The 24,895-nt window shown below is 37.9% G+C and overlaps 1 protein-coding gene across 3 annotated transcripts in view; it reads left to right on the top strand.

The window, feature by feature from the left end:
• Nucleotides 1–24,895, top strand: part of SPIN1 (spindlin 1) — a 72,447-nt gene that overhangs the window by 7,829 nt on the left and 39,723 nt on the right. The window contains exons 1-2 of one of the 3 annotated variants that reach the window (XM_063099947.1): nucleotides 11,294–11,359; nucleotides 14,067–14,276. The exons of 1 other annotated variant lie outside the window; for it this stretch is intronic. In XM_063099947.1, coding sequence (XP_062956017.1) covers nucleotides 14,225–14,276 — 52 coding nt within the window. In that variant the 5' untranslated portion in view covers nucleotides 11,294–11,359; nucleotides 14,067–14,224. Of the gene's footprint in view, nucleotides 1–11,293; nucleotides 11,360–14,066; nucleotides 14,277–24,895 lie in introns of those variants that run through there. One more of the 3 variants, XM_063099946.1, reaches the window with a different exon arrangement.

Raw genomic sequence — 24,895 nt, forward strand, 5'->3', positions numbered from 1 at the left:
TATTTCATCATTGGTACTGTATACTCCCATCTTTGTCCATTTATCTTTGGGTGTCAAATTTTTTTCAATAATACTGCTGTTGATAACAATATGGTATAAATGTATCAGAATTGCATCAGATGGTTCAAGGTAACATCACTAATTGATTTTATTATATTGCTCCTTACAATAGTTCCTAACATCTTTTTGATCATATTTCTTTAAGGAAACCAAAGAAAGATGCATAGGGTTTTACATACGGTATCAACTGATTGGTAGAGCTCCTCCAGGCCATCTTTAGGAACACTCTGCCTTAGCCTAGTTTTTGCATCTCTCAGATGGCAGTGATGATACAGTAGTCCCCCCTTACCTGTGGGGGATACATTCCAAGACCCCCAGCAGAAGCCTGAAACCATGGTTAGTACTGAACCCTATCCTGTATATGCTGTGTTTTTTGTCTGTACGTAAAATAACTATGATAAAGTTTAGTTTATAAATTTGGCACAGTAAGAGATTAACAACAATAACTAGTAACAAAATAGAACAATTATAATATACTCTAATAAAAATTATGAGAATATGGTCTCTCTCTCTCTCCCTTTCCCCTTTCCCCTTCTCTCAGAATGTCTTGTGCTGTACTCACCTATTTTTGGACTGTGGTAGACCTTGAGTAATTGAAAGTGGGGAAGGCGAAACTGCAGATAAAGGGGGACTACTGTATGTTGACGATGGTTTTTAGATTTAGCATTGTCAGTTCTACATTCTGGCGCCTCAGTAATCTGTGGCTTCAAGTAATGCTAAGGCCAAATCAGAAAAGCTTTGAGATTGGACTTTAAGAGTTAGGGCAAGGGGAGGAAAGGCTAGGAAAGCTGAGAAATGTGGTCACAAGCACAAAGTACAACAGATGGTGCAAAACTAAAATCCATTGATGCTGGATGAGGTCAGTTGATTTGGTAACATAAAAGCCATTGTTTAATGACATCGTAGGTCAGATTTCAGTGGGATAGCACAAGTGAAGGATGGATTGTGTTTGTTTAAGAGTAATGGAAATTTGACCACGGTTTTAGGTCAAGAGAAAGTGTAAAAGAACCAAATAAAACATTCTCTGATACTTAAACAAATGACTTAGTAGCTGTTTCTCAACTCTCCATGTTATTATTTAGGGGAGAAATTTTGCTCTGCAAAAGGCTGATTGAGAAGCTTAACTGAGCAAGATGGATATTCTTTGTGGGTGGCAAGAAAGTAATGTAGGTGATCTGGACAGGCTGAGAAAGTAAGCAGGAAGCTGGGAGTACCATTCAGACCCTGTGCCAATGCTGGCTCTTCCTTGGAAGGTTCCTTGTCTCCTTGTGCTGGAGTGTTCTGCCCTCCTCATCTTCTCATTCTCAGTAAATATTTGTTGACCAAAATATTATTGCGTTTTGGACCTGACTGTGTTTTTCATTGAAAACTGTTTCTAAAAATACATTTTTTTGAAGTATAGCTGTGGGTGAAGTTAATTAGTTTTTAAGATATTTTGATCAACTGTTTGCAAAAATCATGTAAAATACAAACCCCAGATTAACCAAGATCATCAGACTCTGATGGCTTTGGAGCACATTTCCGGATCCCTTCCCCCTCCCAGTTTGGATAGTTGTGTACTGAAGCTAGTGGCATCATTTCTTTATTGGTGAGTGCTATGGGCCAAATGTGTTCCCTAAAACTTCATGTGTTGCAGACTTGATCCCTACTGTAACAGTATTAAGAAGGTGGAAAATCCAATTATAATATTTGAAAGATGGGGCCTTTGAGAAGTGATTGGATTGTGAGGACTGTGCCCTCATGAATGGATTAATCCATTCGTGGAGTAATGGAGTAATTAGTGGGTTGATGGTTTAATGAGCTGTCATGGGCATGGACTGGTAGTTTTATAAGGAGAGCTCACGAAAGAGCTCAGACCATCCTTGCCGTTTGATTGCCTGCTTTGTCATGGGACCCTGTAGAGAGTTCCCACCCAGAAAGACCTCACCAGATGCTTCCCCTGGACCTTGGAGTTCCCAGACTGCAGAACTGTAAGAAATGAATTTTTTGTCTTCATAAATTACGCAGTTTTGAGTATTCTGTTATAAGTGATAGAAAATGGACTCATACAGTGAGCTTGAATGCATTCATCAATTTCTTATTCTTCGGTTGAGTTTTTAAATTTTGTTCCATTTTGGTAAATTAAAATTTTTGAAGGTTAATTTTTGGGAGAGTTTTGGTTGTAACTGATCCACACATCAGTGAAGCTAATGTTTAATTGAAAGCATTCTGTGCAGTGGTCTAATTCAGTGTTTGCAGCGTGTCTTCCTTTCTTGAATATTCTGAATTTTATAAAGAAAATTAAACATTGTTTAAACTCTTAAGTGTACTATTAAAAGACTATCTTTGTTATGAGTATAAAAATCTGTTGATCTTTTTTATTTAGAATTAATCTGTGGATTAAAACTATTGATAATTTTCTGGTTTGCTCTGGTACTGTTTAACCCTGTGAAAATTTTGCTTTAACTTGATTCAAAAGATAAATTTATCAAAAGATAAAAGTAATTCTATGTACTTCTTATTCATAATTACTCTTCATGATCTTTAAGATAACAGTATGGAAAAGTTCACTTAAAATGAATAGTTTTTAAAATAACATATTTTTGGTAGGGTGATAATTTGATAGAACCTTTTGGAGGGTGGCTTCACTATATTTAAACAGAATTTAAACACATATACTTTGCTCACCTAGTAGTTCTGCTGTATAATTTATTGTACGAGTGAATTGCACAGGTGTACAAATATGTGTGTGTAAGGTTTCCTATTATGGCAATGTTTGCGGTAGTGAAAAGGAAGAAACAATTGCCAATAACAGAGTGAAGGTAAAGTAAATGATTGTCATAGCTATGCACTGGAATATTCTGCCAGTATTAAAAATAAGAGGTTGATAGGGGAAATTTTACTATACTGCATGTAGAGTGTAACATTTAATAAGAGAAACAAGATGTAGAACTGTATGTTCTTAGTGTGTGTTAAGGTGTTTGTATATCTGTATTTATTATGCTCTAAGGGTTTGCATAGAAATGTGTTACTAGATTCATAGCAATCTTTTGACTTTGATGACCTCTTGGAGGTGGGACTGATGGAGCTCGTGGGGAGGAGGGCATTGTGGAAAATGGTAACAGTGCATTGTTTGCTTTGCTCTAAATAACTTCTTAAACTTTGAATAGTAGCAAATTCCCCTTTGGTTTGAGCTCTGCTGACTTTTCAGTTTTGCCTTTCCTTTAAAAATATTTTCCTATTATGAAATTTAGTGTAAGTACAGAGTAGTTACAGATTCATGGTTTTTGACAAACCCTAACTGGGACTGCCATTCATTTCATCATGAATTTTATCAATGGGGTTATATATAGTTGTAGTTATTCATTTATTATGACATGCTGTTCAGTCTCCTGTTGGTGAGTAATTGAGTTGTTCCCAGTATGAGACTGTGTTAGTTCAAGTCCCCCAAGAACAAGAAGACTGCAAGTTGAGATTAGATTTAGATTTATTGGGGGAAGTACTTGTGAGGAGACCATCAGACCCATGTAAGTATGATGCTTGTGGAGGAGGATGGGGAGGAGGGAAAACAGGTAGGAAAAGTCTTAGAACTACAGTGAAGTTGTGTGAAAGTTTAGGCAAGGCTGATAAGGAGTCCCTCAGCTAGTTGCGCTTTAGAAGAGTTCCTTGTCCTGTGTGAATGGGCCTACTTTAATACCCCACCTGTGGTCAGTCACTGGCTAGAAACAGCCTGTGGGAAGTGTGGGGCCAGAGGGACAGCAGCAGTGGATTCAGCAGAGCCCAAGTCACCACTCAGTCTTGCTCCCCATGGTAGATGGTCTGGAGACTCATTTTCATGACCTTCACAGGGCTAATGTGAGTGGCATTGCTGTAAACATTCATGTGCATATTTTTTGCATGATTTTCTGTTGGGTAGACTTAGGAGTGGAATTGCTGGGTCATGTATTTTGCCTGTGACCAATATTAGTAGGTAATGCAAACTTTTTTCTAAAATGGACATACAAATTTTATTCATACTGCAGTGAATGCATCCTTTGGCTCCACATGTCACCAATATTTGATATTGTTAGTTTTTCTAATTTTAGTCATTCCAGAGAGTGTGTGTTAATATCTTATGGTTCCTGCTATCTTTTAAGTTAAGTGTGGACATATGATTTGCCTTGGCCAGGGGAAGGGGAGGGCAAGGGCAGGGAGGTGGGGGGAGAGAATTTTCTTTTGTTTTAAGCAGTGGAGATTTCTGGCGTTGTTTGTAGCCGTAGCGTATTTATTAACCTATCCTGACAAACTTTTTTTAAAAAGTAGACTTCAGTTTTTAAGAACAGCTTCAGGTTCACAGCAAAATTAAGTGGAAAGGACACATTTCCCATATTTGCCTTGCCCCCACATATGCACAGCCTCGCTCACTATCCACATCCAGCACCAGAGTGGTACATTTGTTACAATTGATGATCCTACATTGACAATTCATTATTACCCAAGTCCATAGTTTACACTACAGTTTCCTCTTGTTCTTTATGGGTTTATACAGAATAGTTTCACTGCCCCAAGAATCCTCTGTACTCTGCCTATGAGGTACTTCAAAAAATTTATGGAAACATTCGTATTATCTTTTAATTCTATTTTTCCACATAAAGTATCCACGCTCACTTGATTGCTTTTCTCTCTCTCCCTGTCTATCTTCCTTTCTTCCTTTCCTTTCCCTCCCTTTTTCTTTCTTTCTATTCCATTGTGGTCGGAAAACATAACACTATTTAAAAGCTTATGAAATTTTTTGAACTGTGCTTTATGACCCAACATATGGGAACTTTTTATAAAGGTTCTGTGTGTGCTTAGAAAGAATGCATTTCTGCATTTGTTGGATGCAATGTTATGTGTTTGCCAGTTCAAGTTGGTTCATCATGGTGAATTCTTCTGTATCTTTTCTCTTTTGGTCTCTTGGTTCTGTTGACTACTGAGAGAGATGTGTTGATACTTTGATTTTGCATTTGTCTGATTTTTTTCTAGTTCTGATACCTTTTGCTTCAGATATTTTGAGGGCATGTTATTAGGTACAGATGTATTTAGAATTTTATATTTTCATTGTCAATTTGAGTCTTAAAATCACTATTAAGTGTCCTTTCAGGCAAAAGTATTATTAAGGGTAAAGTATAGTTAGCTTGATATTAATGTTGTAGTATCTTTCTTTTGGTTAGTATGTGCAGGGTGTACTTTTTTTTACCCTTTCTTCCCCCCCCCCCCTTTTTTTTTGGTGGCTGGCTAGTATGGGGAACCAAACCTTTTGACTATGGTTTTGTAAGGCTGCACTCCAACCAACTGAGCTAACTGGCCAGCCTGACTCTTTATTTTCAGTCTTTCCATATATTTATGTTTTGGATGATTCTCTTGTCAACAATACATAGTAGAATTTATAAAATCTTGTCTGACAGTATTTCTTATGACTGGAGCATTTGACCTATTGGCATTTAACAAAAATAACTGACATACAGTAGTTGGCTTTAAATCTGTTACTAAGTGCTTTCCACGTATTGTACCTGTTTTATGTGCCTTTTCCTGTCCTTTCTTTAAGCCTTCTTTTGGATGTTTATTTACTTATTATTTTTCTCTTTTAACTTGGAAGTTACATAGAACTTGCATCTTGGACTTGTCAAAATCTAATATTATTTTGATGCTTTCCCCTTTTCCTGGATACTTAAAGTCCATTTACCTCATTTTTACTTAAATGCCATTATTGTGCTGTTTTCATTCCGTATGTATTTTATCTTAAGGCAGTTATTAGTTTGAAAAGTCAGTAACCATTTAAATTTACTGTCTCGATTGATCTCCGTTACTTCTTATAACTTGATCCTCTACCCTGAAACATTTGTTTCTGCCTGAAAAACACCGTTTCCTGCCTTTTGTGTGACATCTAATAGTGAATTCTTTGAGTATTTGTTAGTCTAAAATGTCTCAAGTTGATCTTCCTTTCTGAAGGTTATTTCTGATGTGTATAGAATTCGAAGTTGTCAGTTTTCTCCTAAGGTGTTAAACGAAGTTATTAAATTGTGTCTTCAACTTCCATTCCTTCTGTAAGAAGTCGCCTGTCAGTTTAATATTTGTTCCTATCAATGGAATCTCTTTTTTACTATAGATTTTTTGTTTTCTTTCTGTCTTCGGTTTTGAGCAGTTTTATTATGATGTGTCTAGGTATATGTTTCGTTTTATTTATCCTGCTTGAAATTCTTAGGTCTCATTGAATTTGTAGAGGAATATTTTTCATTAGTTGTAAAAAGTTTGCAGGCATTATCTTTTCAAGTCTTTCTGCTACCATCTTCCCCAATTCCCCCTTCTCCTTTTGAGTGTCCATTTAAATACATATTAGCTCTTTTCAGTCCCTTACCCTCATGCTTCATTCTGGATGTTTTCATCTGATCTTTCTTTGTTCTCTAAATTTTTAGCAAGATAAATCTGACTCCCATTTATTATGTTTGTTGTATTTTTTCACTTCTGGAGTGTCTGGATCTTAGAGAGTTTTCTACCAACGTTTTCAGTATTATGTTTTAACTTCTTGAACATAGTGATTATACCTATTTTATTTTTCATTTTCCTTTTTTGGCAGCTGGCCAGTATGGGGATCCAAAAATACTTGACCTTGGTGTTTTATTTTTCATTTTATTCATGTACCATTCTTCTCCCAGCTTACTTTAAAGTTATGGTTTTGCAACTGCGGTACCTGGCAGCCCTATGAGTCGGTTTTTCTCTTTTCTTATTTGTTATTTCTGTTGGTTTTTATTCATTCTGTTTGTGTGTGTGCATGCACGCACGCACATCTAGTAGATTATATTTTAAGTATTGGTTGAATAATTTGGGATCTAGGGAGATATTCCCAGAAAGGACTTGTGCTTGCTTCTGCCAGGCATGTGAGGGAGTGTGCAGTCTGGGTTCAACTTGATTCAGTTTTATGGATAAAGATGATTTGAAGTTTAGCTACCGTACACTTCTTAGAGACTGGCTGTTGTTTCCCTTTTTCCCCAGCTTCTAAGTTCAGCAATTCAGGATTCAACAGAAAGTGAGGTGGGTTTACCAGTCCCCCCTCCTCCCCACCTTTGGTAGTTCCTGGATTACAATCTTTGTCTCCTTTTCTTGTCAAGCTGTCAGCCTCTCAGCTTCCCTTAACACTTGTTGTTAAAGTCTGCCGTTAACATGTTTATCCCTAAAAGTGAACCAAGTTGATCCCAGACCGTCCACTCCATCAGATGCCTGGCCAAAGCAAGCACAAACACTCTCTCGGAATATCATCCTAGACCTCACAGGGATAAAAGTATATCCAAATGCAGGGTTACCCTCCCTAGATCGTGCCTCAGTGATGCTTGAGGATCTTTTACATTCTTTGATGCCTTCAAGCATACGTTTAGTGCCTGTGTTCAAGTCTTTATCATGGAAGTTTGTCATATGCAGAAATCAAAAAAAAACAGTACAAAAGAATCCCCTTTGTCTCTACGGTAGTTTTTGATGGCTTCCTTGCTTATGCTATGACGAGATGTTCCAAGTGCCTCATTTATTTCCTACCCCTGACCTGGTATTAGACATTTCTGTAAGAAGCTCTGGTTCCTGATAGTTTTTGCTAGGGGTGTTCTTTTAAATTTCATTTTGATTTTGTAGCTGTCAGGACTGTCTAAATTACTAGTTCATTGTTACCAGGAGTTGGCTATTCTTTACATGATACTTGCAGGTGGTCTTCACAAATCCGTCAAGGACCCTGAGGGATTGTATTATCCATGGTTTTAGGCAGAGATGGTTGTGCTGTGGACCTTTGGCCAATCTGTATGGATACCTTTTCCCCCTTAGTCTTCCCAGCCTCTGGTAACCACTTTTCTACTCTCTACTTCTATGAGATCACCTTTTTAGATTTCCGTATAGGGTGAGATCATGAAGTGTTTATCCCTCTGTTTCTGTCTTACTTCACTTAACATATTTTTCTCCAGGTTCATCCTTGTTGTTGCAAATGACAGGATTTCATTATTTTTTGTGGCTTAATAGTATTCCATTGTGTATACTACATTTTCTTTATCCAGTCATCCATTGATGGACACTTAAGTCAATTCCTTATGTTGGCTAGAGTGAATAGTGCTGCAGTAAACATGGGAGAACGCTCTTCTACGTACTGATTTCATTTCCTTTGAGGATACAGTAGTTCTCCCTTACTTTTGGGGGATATGTTCCAAGACCCCCAGTGGATGCCTGAAACTGCAGATAGTAGTGAACACTATATATACTATCTTTTTTCCTGTACGTATGTACCTATGCTAAAGTGTAATTTATAAATTAGGCACAGTAAGAGATTAACAATAGTAATAAAGTAGCACAATAATAACAATGTACTGTAAAATTGTCAGTGTGGTCTCTCTCTTTTTCAAACTATTTTATTGTACTGTACTCATCTATTTTCAGAACTTGCTTGACCGCAAGTTAATGAAACCATGGAAATTGAAACCATGGATAAGGGGAGACTGTTGTATACCCAGTGGTGCAATTGCTGGATCCAAACTAAATATTTCTGATTACATACACATGTAACTGTCTTTGACAACAGTTTTAAGACAACTTGTCGACAGCCCAAACTTCAGTATACTCTCGACATGCTTGGCTACTAGTGTTTTTGTGTACTTTTCCATTAGTGATCCAGTATTTTTGCTTGAACAGTTTCTAAATCTGTTTTCTTTTTATAAGTAGCACTGTTTGATGATAGCAGCTGGCAACCAATATTTGTTATGTAGCTTCTACTTTGTGGTTATTACTGCTTTCATATTTGAAGTGTTGAAATATTCATTTCTTAACTTTTTGGAGACAGAATACGTTGTCATTGATTTTTGTGGAATCTTATTCCCTTATGGAAGCAATCTTATGTGTTTATTTTTAAAATAGGAGATTTATCTCAGCAGTGCTACTTGGGGTCTCTATGACTTTGACAAATTATTTTAGCTTCTGTGCTGCAGTTTGTCAAAAGACAAAATTACAACAAATTTAGTTTAAAGATCTTAATTGGCTTTTATTTGTGACTCTAGAATTGGGCAACACCTTATTCCATCCAACAGATTGAGTGTTCCAGTGAGCTGAGCAGAGGAGGTTGGCTTTCTAGACAGAAAAGGTCTATGGAAAGCAGAAACAGAACAAAACACAGATTGGTTGTTTCAAAGTAATTTTCCTTGTAAAGGTTAAAGCAGAGGGAACTAACTCTCTTATCATGCTGTTTAAAACTGTCCTGTTTGGGGATTTAGTATTATGTCTCTCTCTCTCCTGATTTCTTGGTAGGTCAGATAGGTAGCTTAGTTTTGGCTTACTGGCATAGAACTTCAGCGTGAGTAACTCCATTTTAGCTTGGTCTATTGGACCTAGTGCAGGAGCTCAGTCCAAACCTATGGCCTCCTATAAATTTTATTTAACAAGATTTTAATTTCCAAAGTTTTTCAATAGTAATAGTCCATATCTCATATGGTGGTTGTGACTAGTATATGAGTTAATACACATAAAGCATTTAAGACAGTGTTTGACACATTGTGAATGATCAGTGAACATTCATTTTTCTAGTATGTAGTTTAAGAATCTTGTGATCCCCTTTGATTTTGGGGGGATGGGGTGAGGGTTGTGGGGGCAGCTGACCTTCATGGGAATCTGAACCCTTGACACTTGGTGTTGTCAGCACCACGCTCTAACCAACTGAGCTAACTTGCAGCCCTGTGATCCCCTTTGAGATCATTATAGGAGTTTTGAGTTTAAAAACTTACGTTCATAACACATTTTTAAAAGTTATTTACTTAAATTGCAAGTCTGGATACATAGCTACATTTAATTATGATGAACTTAGCAAAGGAAAGTTCAGGATCTTTTTCCCCCAGCTTTTTATTATGAAAAGCCTCTAACTGAAAAGTTCAAAGAATAACATTAGTGAACATTAATATGCCCTTCACCTAGGTTTAAAAAAAAAGTTGCCATGTTCACTTTATCCCTTGTACATGTATCACTTTCTTTTCCTGAATCATTTGAAATTAACTTGCAGACATGAGTTTACCTCTGTAGACATATACGTGTTTCCTAAGAATGAGTATTTCTCATGCATAACCACAGGTGCTTGTTGTGCTTTTAAAGTTTAATGAGAATTCCATAATATCTAATGTTTGGTCTCTATTTAAGTTTCCCAATTGTCTTAAATGTCTTCTGTAGCTTTGTTACCCCCAAAACCATCTGTTCAGGGTTTACTCATTGTGGTTAATTGTTGGGTCCCGTTAGTTTCTTTTCATCTAGAGCAGGATGTCTACCTTTTTTCTTTTTTATGACATTGACTTTTTGAAGGGTGTGGCACAATTATCATGTTATAAGCTCTGCCTTTCTGAATTTGTCTCCTCATGGTGTCGTCTGATTTGCTCCTGCATCACCTGTATTTCCTATAAACTGGGAATTAGGTGTAAAGCCTTGACTGGATGCAGGTAGAACATTTTTTGACAAGAACAGTTTATAAGTGATGTGGTGTAATTTGTATCATATCACATCTAGAAGTGGATAAAGTGAGGGTGACTCACTTAGTGGGGTTTGATCTCTGAGGTGGTGTAACAAAGGACCAGATCTTGCCGTTTGTAAAGCATCACTTCTCCTTTTGCAGTTAGCAGGTGTCTGTGGTACCATACACATTTTGTTCTCCAGCAACCTTTTACCTGATGGTTTTAGCATCTGTTGATGGGTCTCTAAATACAGAACTTTTTTTTTGGCCTTGTAGTTAAGGTCCTTTGACATTTTCCATAACACTTGAAAAGAACTTTTATAACTCTGCTATCCTAGAAATGAGATTTTGCTTCCTTATTTATTAACTTAAGGTAAAGATGGTGTGTTTTTCAAAAACTCAAACAAATTAAGTTCAGCCTTTTCCAGCCAAAAGAGTGGGATTTGTTTTAGGAAAAGCTCTATCTAATTCACCTGAATTTTCAAAGCATTATATGGCAACTATTGAAACAAAACCAGGATTTGGTTAGTTATTACTCTTTAGTGTTTTCTTTTTGATTTGTCTCTGTATTCCTTTCTGGTCTTAAGAGGAATTGGGATAAAATTAGGCGGTTTAAGTATTTATTACTTGCAGCTCAAAAATGGGGAAGGACTTTCATCTGAAATTTTGCATTCTTACCTTGTTCACACAGCCCCTTGTGTTCACTGCAACTCTTCATCTTTCTTAAAAGTTTTAAAAGTTTGTTAACAAGTCGAACTTGAAAATTTTAATGAAGTGGAAAGTAACAGAAAATATTGCTCCGATAAGCTTAAATCTGCAAGTGAGAAGACTGCATGCTTTAGAACATTAGTAAGTAAAATTTTCATGTCATAGAATGAATTAATTTATTAAGCTAGGATAAATTGATATTTGTGAAGGTTAAAAGTTTCCTTAATCTCTGGAGTAGTTTTATAAAGAGGGGCAGAGAGAGGGAGTTGAAATCATGGGATTTTTTTAAAAGTTGGCAAATACTGTGGTAATTATTGTGAGCTGATGGAAATATTCTAGTGGTAAGAGAAAGATGTATGCAGAGGACAAGGAAGGGATTGATTAACAAGTAACAGAGTTGAACTTAACATGGCTCAGGGATAGTTCATCTGTATATCCAGGAGCAAAGGGTACAGATCAGTTGGTCAATTTGGTAGTGCAATGATGAGTAGTTCTCTTTCGTTTGCTTCTGTTTTTTTAGCAGATATCAAGCTTATCTGCTGAGAGTGTGGGTAGTATTGTTGAATGCTCAGTTGAGAGAATGAAATTATAAATTTGAAGTGAAATTTTGTATGTTTTTCTTATCCATGTTTAATTGTTTTAAGTTGTAAGCACAGTGTAGGAAGGGATTTGGGTTAGGGTTTTGCCACATAGCAGTGACAGGAAGAGAGGGTAAGAAAATTGAGAAAAGCAAGGGAGTAACTATCGTGATTGTGATCGACCATCCGTGGAATCTGAGTGATGAGGTAATTAGGCCCTGAGGGAAATAACAGGACAATAAAAAAAATGGTAATGCTATCGATTGGAGGTACTGGTTGCATCACAGAATTGTTGGGCTGAGAGTGTTACTATAAGAAAACTGGAATAAGCAGTGGTGATTTTGAGTGTGGGATGCTTGAAATAAAGATTTCAGAGGTATTACAATTATTGGTGATTGAAAAGGTCTTGGTTGTGACTTATGGAAGTAAGTGGCTGAAGTGTGGGGTAGGTAGTTTGAAGTGAGGATGTCTAAGAACTAAGGGAGCAGGTGTTGAAAGGATCATATGTGTGGATGTTGGGGTTGCCAAAAATGTTGATGGGAGTCATGGTGTAAAGGAAGTAAACCAGATACTTCAATAAGTGTGTGCAGATGACTAGAAGATTAATAGGTAGGAGATGTAACAAAAAGGGATTGCTGTTATTACTTGTATTATGGCATGTGCTACCAAATTGAGGTTTAGGGGTAGAAGAAATTGTGTGAGGATATGCAGTGAGGAATATATAAACAATGATGATTTGAGGAAGATATTGGTGGGTAGGGTCATATGGTGACAGTAGACAGCATTTTACTGAAAACAGACTTTGCCTTCTGGAGAGATTTGTGCAGGCAGGGAGAAAAGGGTGATAAGTTCCCTTAAGATAGATTGGTGTGAAAAGAGAGTTGAATGAGGGAAACTTAGATTTCTGGTGCTGAAAGAGGTAAAAGAGGGATGTAAAGCTTGGTGTGGCTTTTTGGATAGGCTCTTAGGGAAAAATAGGTAAGCAACCAGTTGTCCTGATGGCCTTCATCTTAGGTCTAGTCTCTGCAGGTCATGGAGGTGGTGAGACGGGCTGGGTGTAGCTTTTAGTAAGACCATGTGAAACATTGGAGACCTCACTTAAACCTTGCGCTGGGAAGAGTTACCCCCAGAAAAGGTGCTACTCCTGTTTTTTTCTCAGTGTATTTATTGCCATTTGACATATTATATATTTTCTTTACTGATTTGTTTACTGTTTCCCCTTCCTACCTAAGCTTCAGACAGTGTGCATTCTGAATATTTTTTGAGTGAATTAATTATAAAGTCATTGGTTTTTAATCTGTCTTCCTTGAATAATAAAAAAAGTTTATATAGTTTAGAATTTTAGCCAAACTGGTTTCTTCCTGCCACATTAGACTTTTTAATATTTTAACTATTTTGTTATATTTTAGTCTCTAGGTAATTAATCATCCTCTTCAATTCTTAACCTCGTGAACACATGGCCATAAGTTGTAGACATAAAGAGGAATGCACGAGAACTGAATGTAGTCATGTGGTTTGTGTTTTGTGAGAACATGTATGAAAATATGTTTCATTATGTGGATTGTAAATTCCCAGAACCAAATTTGGTTTAATGATAAAACTGCTTCCATTAAAAAAAAAAAAAAAAAAAAAACATTTGCATAGATTAGGAAGTTTCTTTGAGGCTCCTCTGAAATTACTGGACCTTTCCTCTAGCTTCTGGAAGTTTTGGAGCAGAAAGGGAAAAGCAAAGTCTTGTTGGCTATGATCCTTTCTCTTGCCCAAGACCCTTGGCCCACTGATCTTTCACCTAGCTGTCACTGTCTTAAACATAACTTCCCAAGCTGCCCCACACTGTCCTTCCACTCTGCCACACCCCCCCCCCAATAACCCTGCACCCGCAACCACACTCTTGTTCTTTGTGTTCTATAAGGGAGATGTGCCACGCCAGTCTAAATATTTTCTGAAATCCCCGCATCCACACTTTTATGAGTTCTAGCAGCAGAATGTATTTGTTAGCATGTAGTGGGGAAGCCAGCTGATCTCTGAGGAACTTTTGGGTCTTGCAAATGTCCCAGGCTTCCTCTTTTGAAGGGTTGTCTATCACCTCCTTTTCTTCCTTCTACTTTTTCCTGTCCTAGGAACCCAGGTCTCGGAAATGAAGTTAATTGCTTTGGGGCAAAGTGCATTTTAGCTAATACATATGTCTATAATTTTGTCGTTTAATGGCTCACTAGGCATAATTTTGGTCTCTTGTTGCCCTAGTAATGAACTATTTCACTATTTTACAGAGTGCTTGTGATTTCACGTATTTTTGCTGAACTTGTAGAAGAGACACTTGGATGGTGGATTAACAAGAACACTGACATTCTGTGAAAAGTTTCAAATTGGAGAATATTGAATTTTCACCCTAGTCCAGCAGCTCTGCTGCTCACTTAAATACAGATGAATGAAGACCCCATTCGGGAAGACACCTGGCCAGCGGTCCAGAGCTGATGCAGGTAGGCAATGAGGTTCTGCGCATGTTTTAGTATAGTGCATTTAAAAGTGTGAAATTGAAGAGCATTTCAAACAGTACCTAGTAGATTGCTATTCTTGAAACTTTGTGATTTCCAGTATTTTTTTTTTTAATACATATACATATGTGAAAAAACAGAGTTAGTTTCTTCAAAGGTAGGGATCACACTAAATTTTCTTCTGTATAACCTAGTGAGTTATAGATACCCAGTAAATTTAGCAAGTGAATTGTAAGTACCTGTTTAATAGGATTATAGTAAAATAAAGGAGTTATTTCTTTCTGAAAGAAGAAATGAAAGTGAGGTGTTAGACAAGTATTGGATTTAGTGAGAATAAGGATATTGAGAGCAGCTTTAAGGAAGAAAGATAAACTTTGAGTTTTTCGTATGTTTCTGCAAAGGAACTTTACTAGTATGGAAAGAAATGAATATCTAACAGAAATTACATTAATTCTTATTTTTGTGGCACACAGCTAACAACTAGAAATTTAGACTTTTGCTGATTTTTAACCCCCAAAAGCAAAGACAAATAAAATTTTATAGGTGCACTATAAGATAGGTAAATGATATTTTCTTTAGGACTTAACATTTAGATATACATTTGAATGTTGAAAATAGTGTCATAACATTTTAAGGTTCTTTGATAATGAATCTGAGAATTATGCTAGCCAAGTTATTATTAATATTACAAGATGATTGCTGTGTGTTTTAGAACTATTTCTTAAATTTATTTACTACTGTTATTTGTAGATCCTTTGTAGAAATAGCCACAAGGATTAAGATTTCTGAGTACTGTTTATCTTATTTATATTAGGTTCTCTTTTATAAAGATTAAATGTTTAATATTTGTCAATAAAATTAATTTGGGATAGTGATGTCATCTGAGAGCCTATTATTATTCAGAATCCCAGCTCTTTTAATAGCTGTATAAACATTGGTGTATTTCTTAGCCTTGAGCCTTAATTTTTATCATTTAAAAAATGGGACTATTAATGTAACTATTGGAGTTAAGGACTAAATGAGATAATAGATAATCTGTCAGGTAAACACCTGTTTACCTAGGTGCCTGACACATTTAATAGCACTATGCGTCATGATCATACTGTTTATAATAAAATATTTTTATTCATTTCATCAATTGAATAAATTGTTTTCATGTTTTTACTGACTAGTGAAACCTCTCAGGTGGCTGTCATTTGAAATAGTAATTCATTTTTCAAAGTTTTTAATGTGTGCTATTCAAATTCAGCACTCCTGTTTTCCTTATTGAATTGGAAGTTATCCTCTTATTAGGAAAGCTGGCTGATCAAAGTGTTGTGTAGTATGGTATAAGTAACTGGATGAGCTAAATAAATCAAGAGTTTTTTTTTTTAAGAGGGAGATTATTAATCCTGACAGGTTCTTTGATCTTGTATTTTCTTATTCCTTGATATTTCTTGTAGCATATGGCATAGGGCTAAAACATAGTAGGTACTCTATAAATTCTAATTGGCTACTTGTTAGATTTTTTAGCATAAGAGACTGTGGGGTTGTTTCTTCTTTTTCACTGTTGTGCAGTTAATGAGATAGGGAAAAACAAAACTAAAGTGCCCCCCCCCCCCCATTCTTTTAGATAGGCAATGCAGCATAGCACCTGTGGTCACCCAGATATAGGTGGGTGGGGTTTTTCCCCACCAGCAACCAAGCAGCTCTGCAATGAACGCCAACTTTGGTGTCCTCCAATTCAATTCAATTCTGATACTGTTTACCTGGTGGTAGCCTCAGATCCTACAGGTTGAGGGTTCATTCCTGAAGATGACCTTTCCTCCCCCTTCAGATGCCAGTTGGAAGTCTGGGCCTCTGGAACTGCTGACTCACCAACTATGAATTGGGGTGCCCATGAATCCCTGGGTTTGATTAACTTGTTAGAGTGGCTCTTAGAACTCAGGGAAACACTTCACTTAGGTTTACTGGTTTATTATAAACATTACAAAGGATAGAAATGAATAGACAAATGGAAGATATGCATAGGGCGGGGTATGGAAGAAGGGGTATAGAGTTTCCATGCCCTCTCTAGGTGTGCCGCCCTCTACGAACCTCCAGGTAGTGTTTAGCTATTTGGAAGCTCTTCTGAACCTTGTCCTTGTAGGTTTTCGTGGAGGCTTCATTATATAGGCATAATTGATTAAATCATTGGCCACTGGCGATCAATTCAACCTTCAGCCACTCTCCCCTCCCTGGAGGCCAGGGGATGGGGCTCAAAGTCCCAATTCTTTAGTTCTGCCTTGCTTTTTCTTGTGACCAACCCTTATCCTGAAGCTACCTAGGGCACCCCGGCCACCAGTTTTCTCATTAGCATACAAAATGCACTCTTATGATTCCAAGGGTTTTAGGAGCTGTAAGTCAGGAGGAAATGGAGAAGAAGATCAACTAACTACATGTATTTCACAATATCACAGTATATACTCTATTTTGCTGACACCTTGATCAGTATTATTTATAAAATCGTCTTAATCATTCTTCCTGGTAACATAGACAAATGCTGTGTTGCTGTTAAATCCTGTATGAGTTACAAATGTGCTTATTTGCAAATAAAAGAAAACGTACCCCAAAAGGAGCTTATTTGTCTCTCTGCAACAAAAAGCCCAGGTAGGCATTCCAGAGTTGTTATTGTGGCTCAGCTATGCCCTTAGGCAGGGGCCATCTCCTGGGCTGGTAGGACTTAAATAGCTGGGGACTTTAAAAGCTGGGCCTCCTAGGTTGTATCTCTTCTTATGGGGGCCTTTGGGTAGCTGGACTTCTTACTTGGGAGCTTCCAGAGTGTCCCAAGGAAAGGGGAGCAGCTGTGTGGCTTATACTGTCCTAGCCTTGGAATACCCTGAGGCAGTCACAAAGGCCTACCAAGGTTCAGGGGAGGGAGCCCTGTGCTTGACGGGAGGAGTTTTGAGGAATTTGTGGCCATGTTTTAAAAACTGCCACAGTGATGAATAGATTGGGTAGGCAACTTCCAGTGTCTACCACACCCCCAATACCTGATGACATCTTTGACATAGAGGGTGAGTGATCAATAAGAATTTAAAAGTTAAATTTTTATATTCTCATTATTTTCTTCAACATGTTAGGGGTTTCTATTCTGAAAATAACTTAGCTTTAACTGTATAATTATGTTGTGATTTAATTGGTTACCAAAGTAATAATTTGTATATGCCTAAGGACGTTGGATAGAAAGTATTGTTATGTGGTAAAATTTTTTCATGTATTTTTCCTTAGTGTTATTCTCCATCTTTACTAGTTTACCAAAGGTTGCAATATTTCCACTCTCATGACATACTTTAATCATACTGATACGTATAGAGAATGATGGTACTGATACAAGGGTACTTCAGAAAGTTTGTGGAAAAATAGAATTAAAAGATAATATGGATCTTTCCATACACTTAAAAAAATTTTTTTGAGCTTTACTGAGGTATAATTGACTAGCAAGAATTGTATATATTCGAGGTGTACAATGTGATTTTTTTTTTTTTTTTTTTTTGGTGGCTGGCCTGTGTGGGGATCCAAACCCTTTACTTTGGTGTTGTTAATACCATGCTGTTTGTGAACTTTCTGAACTACCCTCATCCATGCACCTTATTAAATATTTGTTTAACACAAATATTTTTTCTATTATTTATTTCAAATCTTTTTTCTTTTAAAAAGCTAGATTTTATAACTTTAATAAAAAATGTACTTGAACATGTCAAGTAGTGCTGAGAGGCTTATAACAAAAAATAGTAGGTACTCCAGAGGTAACACTTAACTCATTCTGATTTTTACCTTCAAAATTTGAAAATAATAAGAGTATATGAGTTTCTCTTGATCTACCCGTATTAGATTTGATGTATTGGCTTCTGTTGAGGATTTGGCTCTTTGACACAACATTTTCCTCTCCCACTGGCCTCCTGAGAATGTTTTTGGCTGAAATTTATGTATTGTTTCTATTACAATTAATATATAAATATTGAATACTGTTGAGCCACATAGTATAATTACTTTTCTGGGGTACAACATTTTATTTTTCCTGAAGATTAATGATTGTTTGTTTTCTATTTGCTTAAGTTTCTTAGAAACTTGAAGTCTTTTGAGCTCTCCAACAGCTTTGTAAAACTTCTCTCCGTATAATTTCCTTCACAGTCAAATGTACTAGATAACTCATCTGTTTCATGTTTTTCTAGCACCTTTTATTCTTTTCTAATTTGTGTTGATTGCTCTCTAGACCTTATGCAACACTGCCATGTTAGCAGTTCCTTTTTCTCATCTTTTATGTTGGTTTCTCCTTGTTTCCTGGATGCCATGCCTTTTTTTTTTCAGTGTGTGCTTTTGCCTAGGTGAAGCATATGCATATTTAAGATGTTTCAAGAGTAGAGAGTGAATGAGTTGATTGTTAAAGCCACAAGTGGGGTGTATGTTGATTCATTTATATTTTCTACTATTGTGTATGTTTGAAATTGTTTGTAATAACTTTTCAAAAATGCATATAGAAGATAGCTTTTGAGATCTTCTGTTGACATTTTTATTCTATTCTCATGCTCAGTCCTTTAGTTGAATAAGATTCTGTTAGAAATTCTTTTCTGTCAGAATTTTCAGGGCTTTGCCCTATTCCTTCCATTGTTGCTATCAAGGGAAGTTATGTGCTGTTTTCATTTCTCATCCTTCATGTATGTCCAGTGGTTTTATTCCTCTTCCAGAAGCTTTTGGAATTGTCTTTTTTTTTTTTTTTTTTTTTGGCAGCTGGCTAAGTAAAGGGATAGAACCCTGGAGGCTCAGTGTTAACAACACCAGCTCTAACTAACAGAGCTACCTGGCCAGCCCTGGAGTTGTCTTTTTATGTGTTCTGTAATTTTATGATAATGTATGTTAGTGTGGGTCTTTTCTTGTTGAATATTCCAAGCTTTCAATCTTTATTTATTTATTTTTAATATATTTATTGAATCAAAATTGATTGTACATATTTTTTGGGTTCAGCATTGAGATATGTTGATCAAATCAGTATTACTAGCACTAGCATATATATTGTTACAAATCATAGTAATTCTTTATGCCCCTTGTCCAATCTCTCCCCATCCCCCACTCCCGTCTAATTACCCTAGATTTCTTCTCTCCTTCTGACAGTAATGGTTACTCTATTAATTTGTTGCCTAGATGATCTGTCCAATGCTGAGAGGTGTGATCAGGTCGCCCAATATTATCACAGAGCAGATGCTTCTTCTGTCACTCTGGAACGGGCTTTGTGGAGAGAGCCCATCCTCTTCTTTTCTTTATCTCTGCTGGTGACTTTTCTTGTGTCAGTGAACTCCAGTGGTTGGCAGACCATCTGCGTGGTAGTTGTGGTGTCTAGCTGCTTTGGCAGCAGCCATGGTTATTGTGGTGGCTGTGGTGGGCCGCCCACATGGAGGTGATGTTTTTGGCATGCTCCTTGGCACTGGCTGTGTGCTTGGTTGTGGGAGAGGGGTCTGGTCCCCTTCTTCATGCCTTGGGTCCCCGGGCAGGCCCCAAGGTGCTGGCGTAGTGTGCCTGGTGGTGGGAGGGGAGTCTGGTCCCTTTCTCCATGCCTTGGGTCCCTGGGCAGGTTCTGAGGCACTGGCTTGGTGTGTCTAGTTGTGGGAGGGGGGTCTGGTCCCCTTCCTGCCTCAGATCCCCAGGATGGCCCCAAGGTGCTGGTGTGGTATGCCTGGTTGTGGGAGGGAGGTCCAGTCCCTTTCTCCATGCCTTGGGTCCCGGGGTGGGCCCCGAGGCACTGGCATGGTGTGCCTGATTGTGGGAGGGGTGTCTGGTCCCTGACTCCATGGCCTGGGCCCCTGGGTGGGGCCCCAAGGCACTGGTAGTGTGTCTGGATGTGGGAAGGGGGTCCGGTCCCCTTCTCCATGCCTCGGGTTTTTGGGCCAGCCCCAAGGCACTGAAGTGGTGTGCCTGCATGTGGAAGTGGGATCCAGTTCCCAGCTCCAAGCCTCTTGTTCCCAGGCAGGCCCCAAGGTGCTGGTTGTGTGCCTGGGCCAGAACTAATTTTTTATCCTTTGCTTATTTCTAAAACGGGGGAACTTCCTTTGGGAACCAGCCCTTGAGCTGTGTGGTTGAGCTACATTGCTGCTTTGCTGCTGTTTCCATAGGGAAGGCTTTTTGTGCAGCTCAGGGTTTAATGGTTGACCTTATAGGTACTTCCGGCTCTCCAGAGACCTGGTGGATCTGTGTTGTGCAGAATCTCTGATCTGGGCCTGAGTTTTTTCATCAAACTGCACCCCATGCAATTTTTGCATTCCCAACCAGTCTCCTCTGAGTGGTCCTGCACTGATTGGGGGGTGGATCAGCTGTCCTTGCTGTGCCCCAGTGTTCTCCAGGTGGGCCTGTCTCCCCCACTGCCCATGCTCCAAACACTTTCCATGGGACGGGCCCTGTGCTAGTCCCTTGTGATGACTCACCAGCCTGTGAATGGCTCCTTTTTTTCAGTTGTTGTGGCTCCTTGCTTCTGCGTGGGTCCATGGGAACCCTATTAGCGGTCTTGCTGTCCTGGGGGCTGCCAAGTCCCTCTTCTCCCCTGCTGCCTCCAAGTAACGCCATCTGAAGGGCACAGCTGTGGCTTCCGCCGGCTCCTGCTCCATGCGCTCATCAGCTCCAGCCTTAAAGCAGCCGCGGCCAGAAATGCTCAGAGCAGTTTTTTATTTCTCTCATCGTGATTTCTCCCGCCTTTATGAACTCCGTAGGTCTCTCCTCCTCTTCCCCTGAGCTCCAGTGGCCCCAGCTTGGCTGATCTTACATTTTTATAGTTGTAAATTGGTTGATTTGTGGGAGAGAGTGACGCTGGGAACCGTCTATTCCGCCATCTTGACTGAACAACAAACCAGCTTTCAATCTTTAGATTCATTCTTTAATGGTGTGGATTTTTGTGTTACTTCTTTGGTCATCTTCTGTTTTCTCTCTTCTCTCTGGAATACAAGCTACTTGGATGTTAGGCCTCTTAGGTTGATCTTTTTTTCCCAATTATTCATTTCATCTTTTCATTCTTTCTGGAGGAGTTTACTGAGTTTATTTTCTAACATTTTCTGTTTTCGTTCATTTGAATCAGTATTGTAAATTTCTAGGAACCTTTTAAAATTCTCATATTTGTTTATTTCATAGATGTGTGTAATATAACTTACATTTCTGAGGATATAAATTACATTTTTAAAAAGCCCTTCTGGAATTAGCTCTGCTGCTTATGAGTTTGTTTGTGTCTCTTCGCTGTTAGTCTCTGTGTGTCATTTGAAGGCTTTTCTTGACTCTCGTGATCCTGGGCTGATCTTCTAGCAAGGCACTAAGAAGTTGATGGGAAGCTGTGTGTGAGAAAGTGGCCCTTGTTGCCTGGTAGACTTCACTTAATTACTGGGGACTCTAAAGGTCCATTTTTCTGGGTGTGTCCTCTAGTGGTAGATTTTCAGATTTCCTGCTTGGGTGATGATAGCATTTATATCACAGGTATGGGCTTATATCTCATATTTTTTTTATTTCTCCGTTAAAGTTATATTGTCATACTCCTTTACCTTCTGCTGAAGCTGCATCCCCCAGAGACCACTGCCTGTCATACAAAGCTGGGCTTACTAAACGTGCTCAGCAACAGAGAGAGTATCACCTTGACGGACTCGCAGTGAAGCATAGGGTTGTACATAGTAAGTGTGGCGTGGATGGGGACTGGTTAGACTTTATAGTCCAAATGAGTGGCTGGACTGGTTGTTGGTCTTTATCTTTGGAGCATCTGAGTCTACATGAAGTTCAGTTAAAGCAGTCTGTCTTATTTTGGAACCTGTGTCTGAGTAAGCCTCTGTTAAAACAGTTTTTGGTGTATTTTATTTCTCTTGCATGTTATGATTTAGTACAGTTTAACTGTTTTTGAGTCATAGAATATTTTGTAAATTATGGTTCCATTTCTTTTCTCACTTTAACACATAGATGTTATGAAGCTACCTAGTAAAAGGATCTTGTTCTATTTTCCACTGGAAAGTCAGTGATCCTCAGATGGGTGATATAACCCCACTTTTGGTGAAACTCGTATCAGTGCCTAGTTAATATGTATATACTTAGCTACTCTACTGTTTATTGGATTTTCCACTTAACTGTGTATTGGTGAGTATGCCTTAGCAGTATATAGAAATCTTCCTTGTTGTTTTTTACCACTGAGTAATACTCCATTGTGTGGATGTACCATATTAGTTTATTTAGTAATCCATTATTATTATTTGGGTTGTTTTTACTCTTCTGCAATTACGAATAATAGTTGTAATGAATAACTTTGTTCATATGTCTTCCCAGTGAGTCACTGGATAAACTTTGAAAGTAGAATTGAGTCAACTTTTAAATGCATATATAATTTGGTGAGATATTGCCAGATGCATGTACTCTGTACCATTTTGCATTCCTACCAGCAGTATGTAAGAGTTTCTCCCCACAGTTTTGCCAGTGGTGTATGTTGTCAGATATGTAGACGTATGTCCATCTTATGAGTGAGAAATGGTGTCTCAGTGTAGTTTTATGTGTGAGGCTGAATATTTTGTAAGGGCCTATTTGGCCTGCCTATTTCTGTTGTTATTGCATCTATTTTTCCTTTTTTACATGCTCTTTTTATGTCAGAGTTAATAACCTTTTTTCTGTGATCTTATATTTTGTGTCATGTGGAGTCAGTTTCTTGAAGACAGCCTTTCTTGAGTCCCTGGTCTCTTGTTTCCATCTGTATGGGTCTCAGCCTACATCGCAGGGCTCATGCTGCAATGTCTGCACTCCTACAGCCATGGTTTCTCGGATCCCGTGTGTTGCTTTTCTCTTATTTCCTGAAGGGTATCCTCCAATAACTTTTTTAAAAGATGTATATGAGATGTAAATTTTAGCACATATATGTATGGAAATGTCTATACCTTCAGTTGGTAATTTAGATAGGTATGAAATTCAGGTTCAAAATAATTTTGCCTCAACCTTGAAGGTATCACTTACTCTGTTGTCTTCTAGCCCAGTTTTGATGACAGAAGAATAAATCTAGACTAACTTAAAAAAAATTTTTATTTTGAAGTAGTTTTACATATATAGAGGAGTTGCGAAGATAGTAGTACCTCATTCGTTTTTTCAAAAAGGATTTTTAAAATAGGCTGTTTTTAAGAGCACTTTTAGATTCCCATATACTCTTTCCTCTCACACATTTACAACCTCAGCATGTTCCACGGAGCGGTATTCAGTTGTTACAATTGATGAATCTACATTGATACATCATTATCACCCAAAGTCTGTAGTTCACATTAGAGTCCACTCTTGGGTGTTCTACCTTCTATGAGTTTTGCCAAATGTGTAGTGAAATGTATCCTACATAATAGTATCATACAGAATAGTTTCACTACCCTAAAAATCCTGTGCCCCCATTATTTATCCCTCTGTTCCCCTTAACTTCTGGCAAACAGGAATCTTTTATTGTCCTCTCGAGTTTTGCCTTTTCCAGAATGTCATATAATTGGAATCATACAGTATAGTAGCCTTTTCAGATTGGCTTTTTTCAGTTAGTAATATGCACTTCAGTTTCCTCCATGTCTCTTTGTGGCTTGATAGCTCATTTCTTTCTTTTTGGGGGGCCGGGGAGGAGGGGTGGCTGGCCAGTAAGGGGATCTGAACCTTTGACCTTGGTGTTACAACACTGCACTCTAACCAACTGAGCTCACTGGCCAGACCCTGATAGCTCATTTCTTTTTAGTGCTGAGTAATATTCAGTTGTCTGGATGTCCTGGCTTATTTATTCTACACCTACTGAAGAGACATTTTGGTTGCTTCCAAGTTTTGGCGATTATAAATAAAGCTATTATAAACATCTGTGTGCAGGTTTTTGTGTGGATGTAAGTGTTCAGCTCATTTTGGGCAAATATCAGGGAGCATAATTGCTAGATTGTTTAGTATGAGTATGTTTACTTGGAAAGAAATTGCCAAATTATTTTCCAGAATGGCTGTACCATTTTGCATTCCCACAAGCAGTGAATGAGAGTTCCTCTTGTTCCACATTCCTGTCAGTGTTTTGGATTTTGGCCGTTCTTAGAAGTGTGTAGTGGTATCTCATTGTTTCAATTTGCAATTTCCTACTGACTTATGATGTTGAGCATCTTTTCATAAGCTTATTTGCCATATGTAAATATCTTCTTTGGCAAGGTCTTTTGCTCATTTTTTAATTATGTTGTTAGATTTCTTATTGTTGAGTTTTAAGAGTTTTTCTATATATTTTGGATAACAGCCCTTTATCAGATATATCATTTACAAATATTTTCTCTCATTCTGTGGCTTGTCTTCTCATACTCTTGATGGTGTCTTTTGCACAGTGTGAGTTTTCAGTTTTAATGAAATTCAGCTTATTAGTTATTTCTTTCATGGATTGTACCTTTGGTGTTGTATCTAAAAAGTTATTGCCATACCCTAGGTCATCTAGATTTTCTCCTGTATTATCCTCTAGGTGTTTTTTTATAGTTTTGCATTTTATGCTTGGTCTGTGATCTGTTTTTGTGAAGGGTGTAAGATCTATGTTTAGATTCATGTTTTTTCTTTTTCTTGTTTTTCTTTTGCACGTGGATGTTTAGTCGTTCCAGCACCATTAG

The sequence above is a fragment of the Cynocephalus volans genome, chromosome 6, assembly GCF_027409185.1.
Source record: "Cynocephalus volans isolate mCynVol1 chromosome 6, mCynVol1.pri, whole genome shotgun sequence".
NCBI classification, from domain to species: domain Eukaryota; kingdom Metazoa; phylum Chordata; class Mammalia; order Dermoptera; family Cynocephalidae; genus Cynocephalus; species Cynocephalus volans.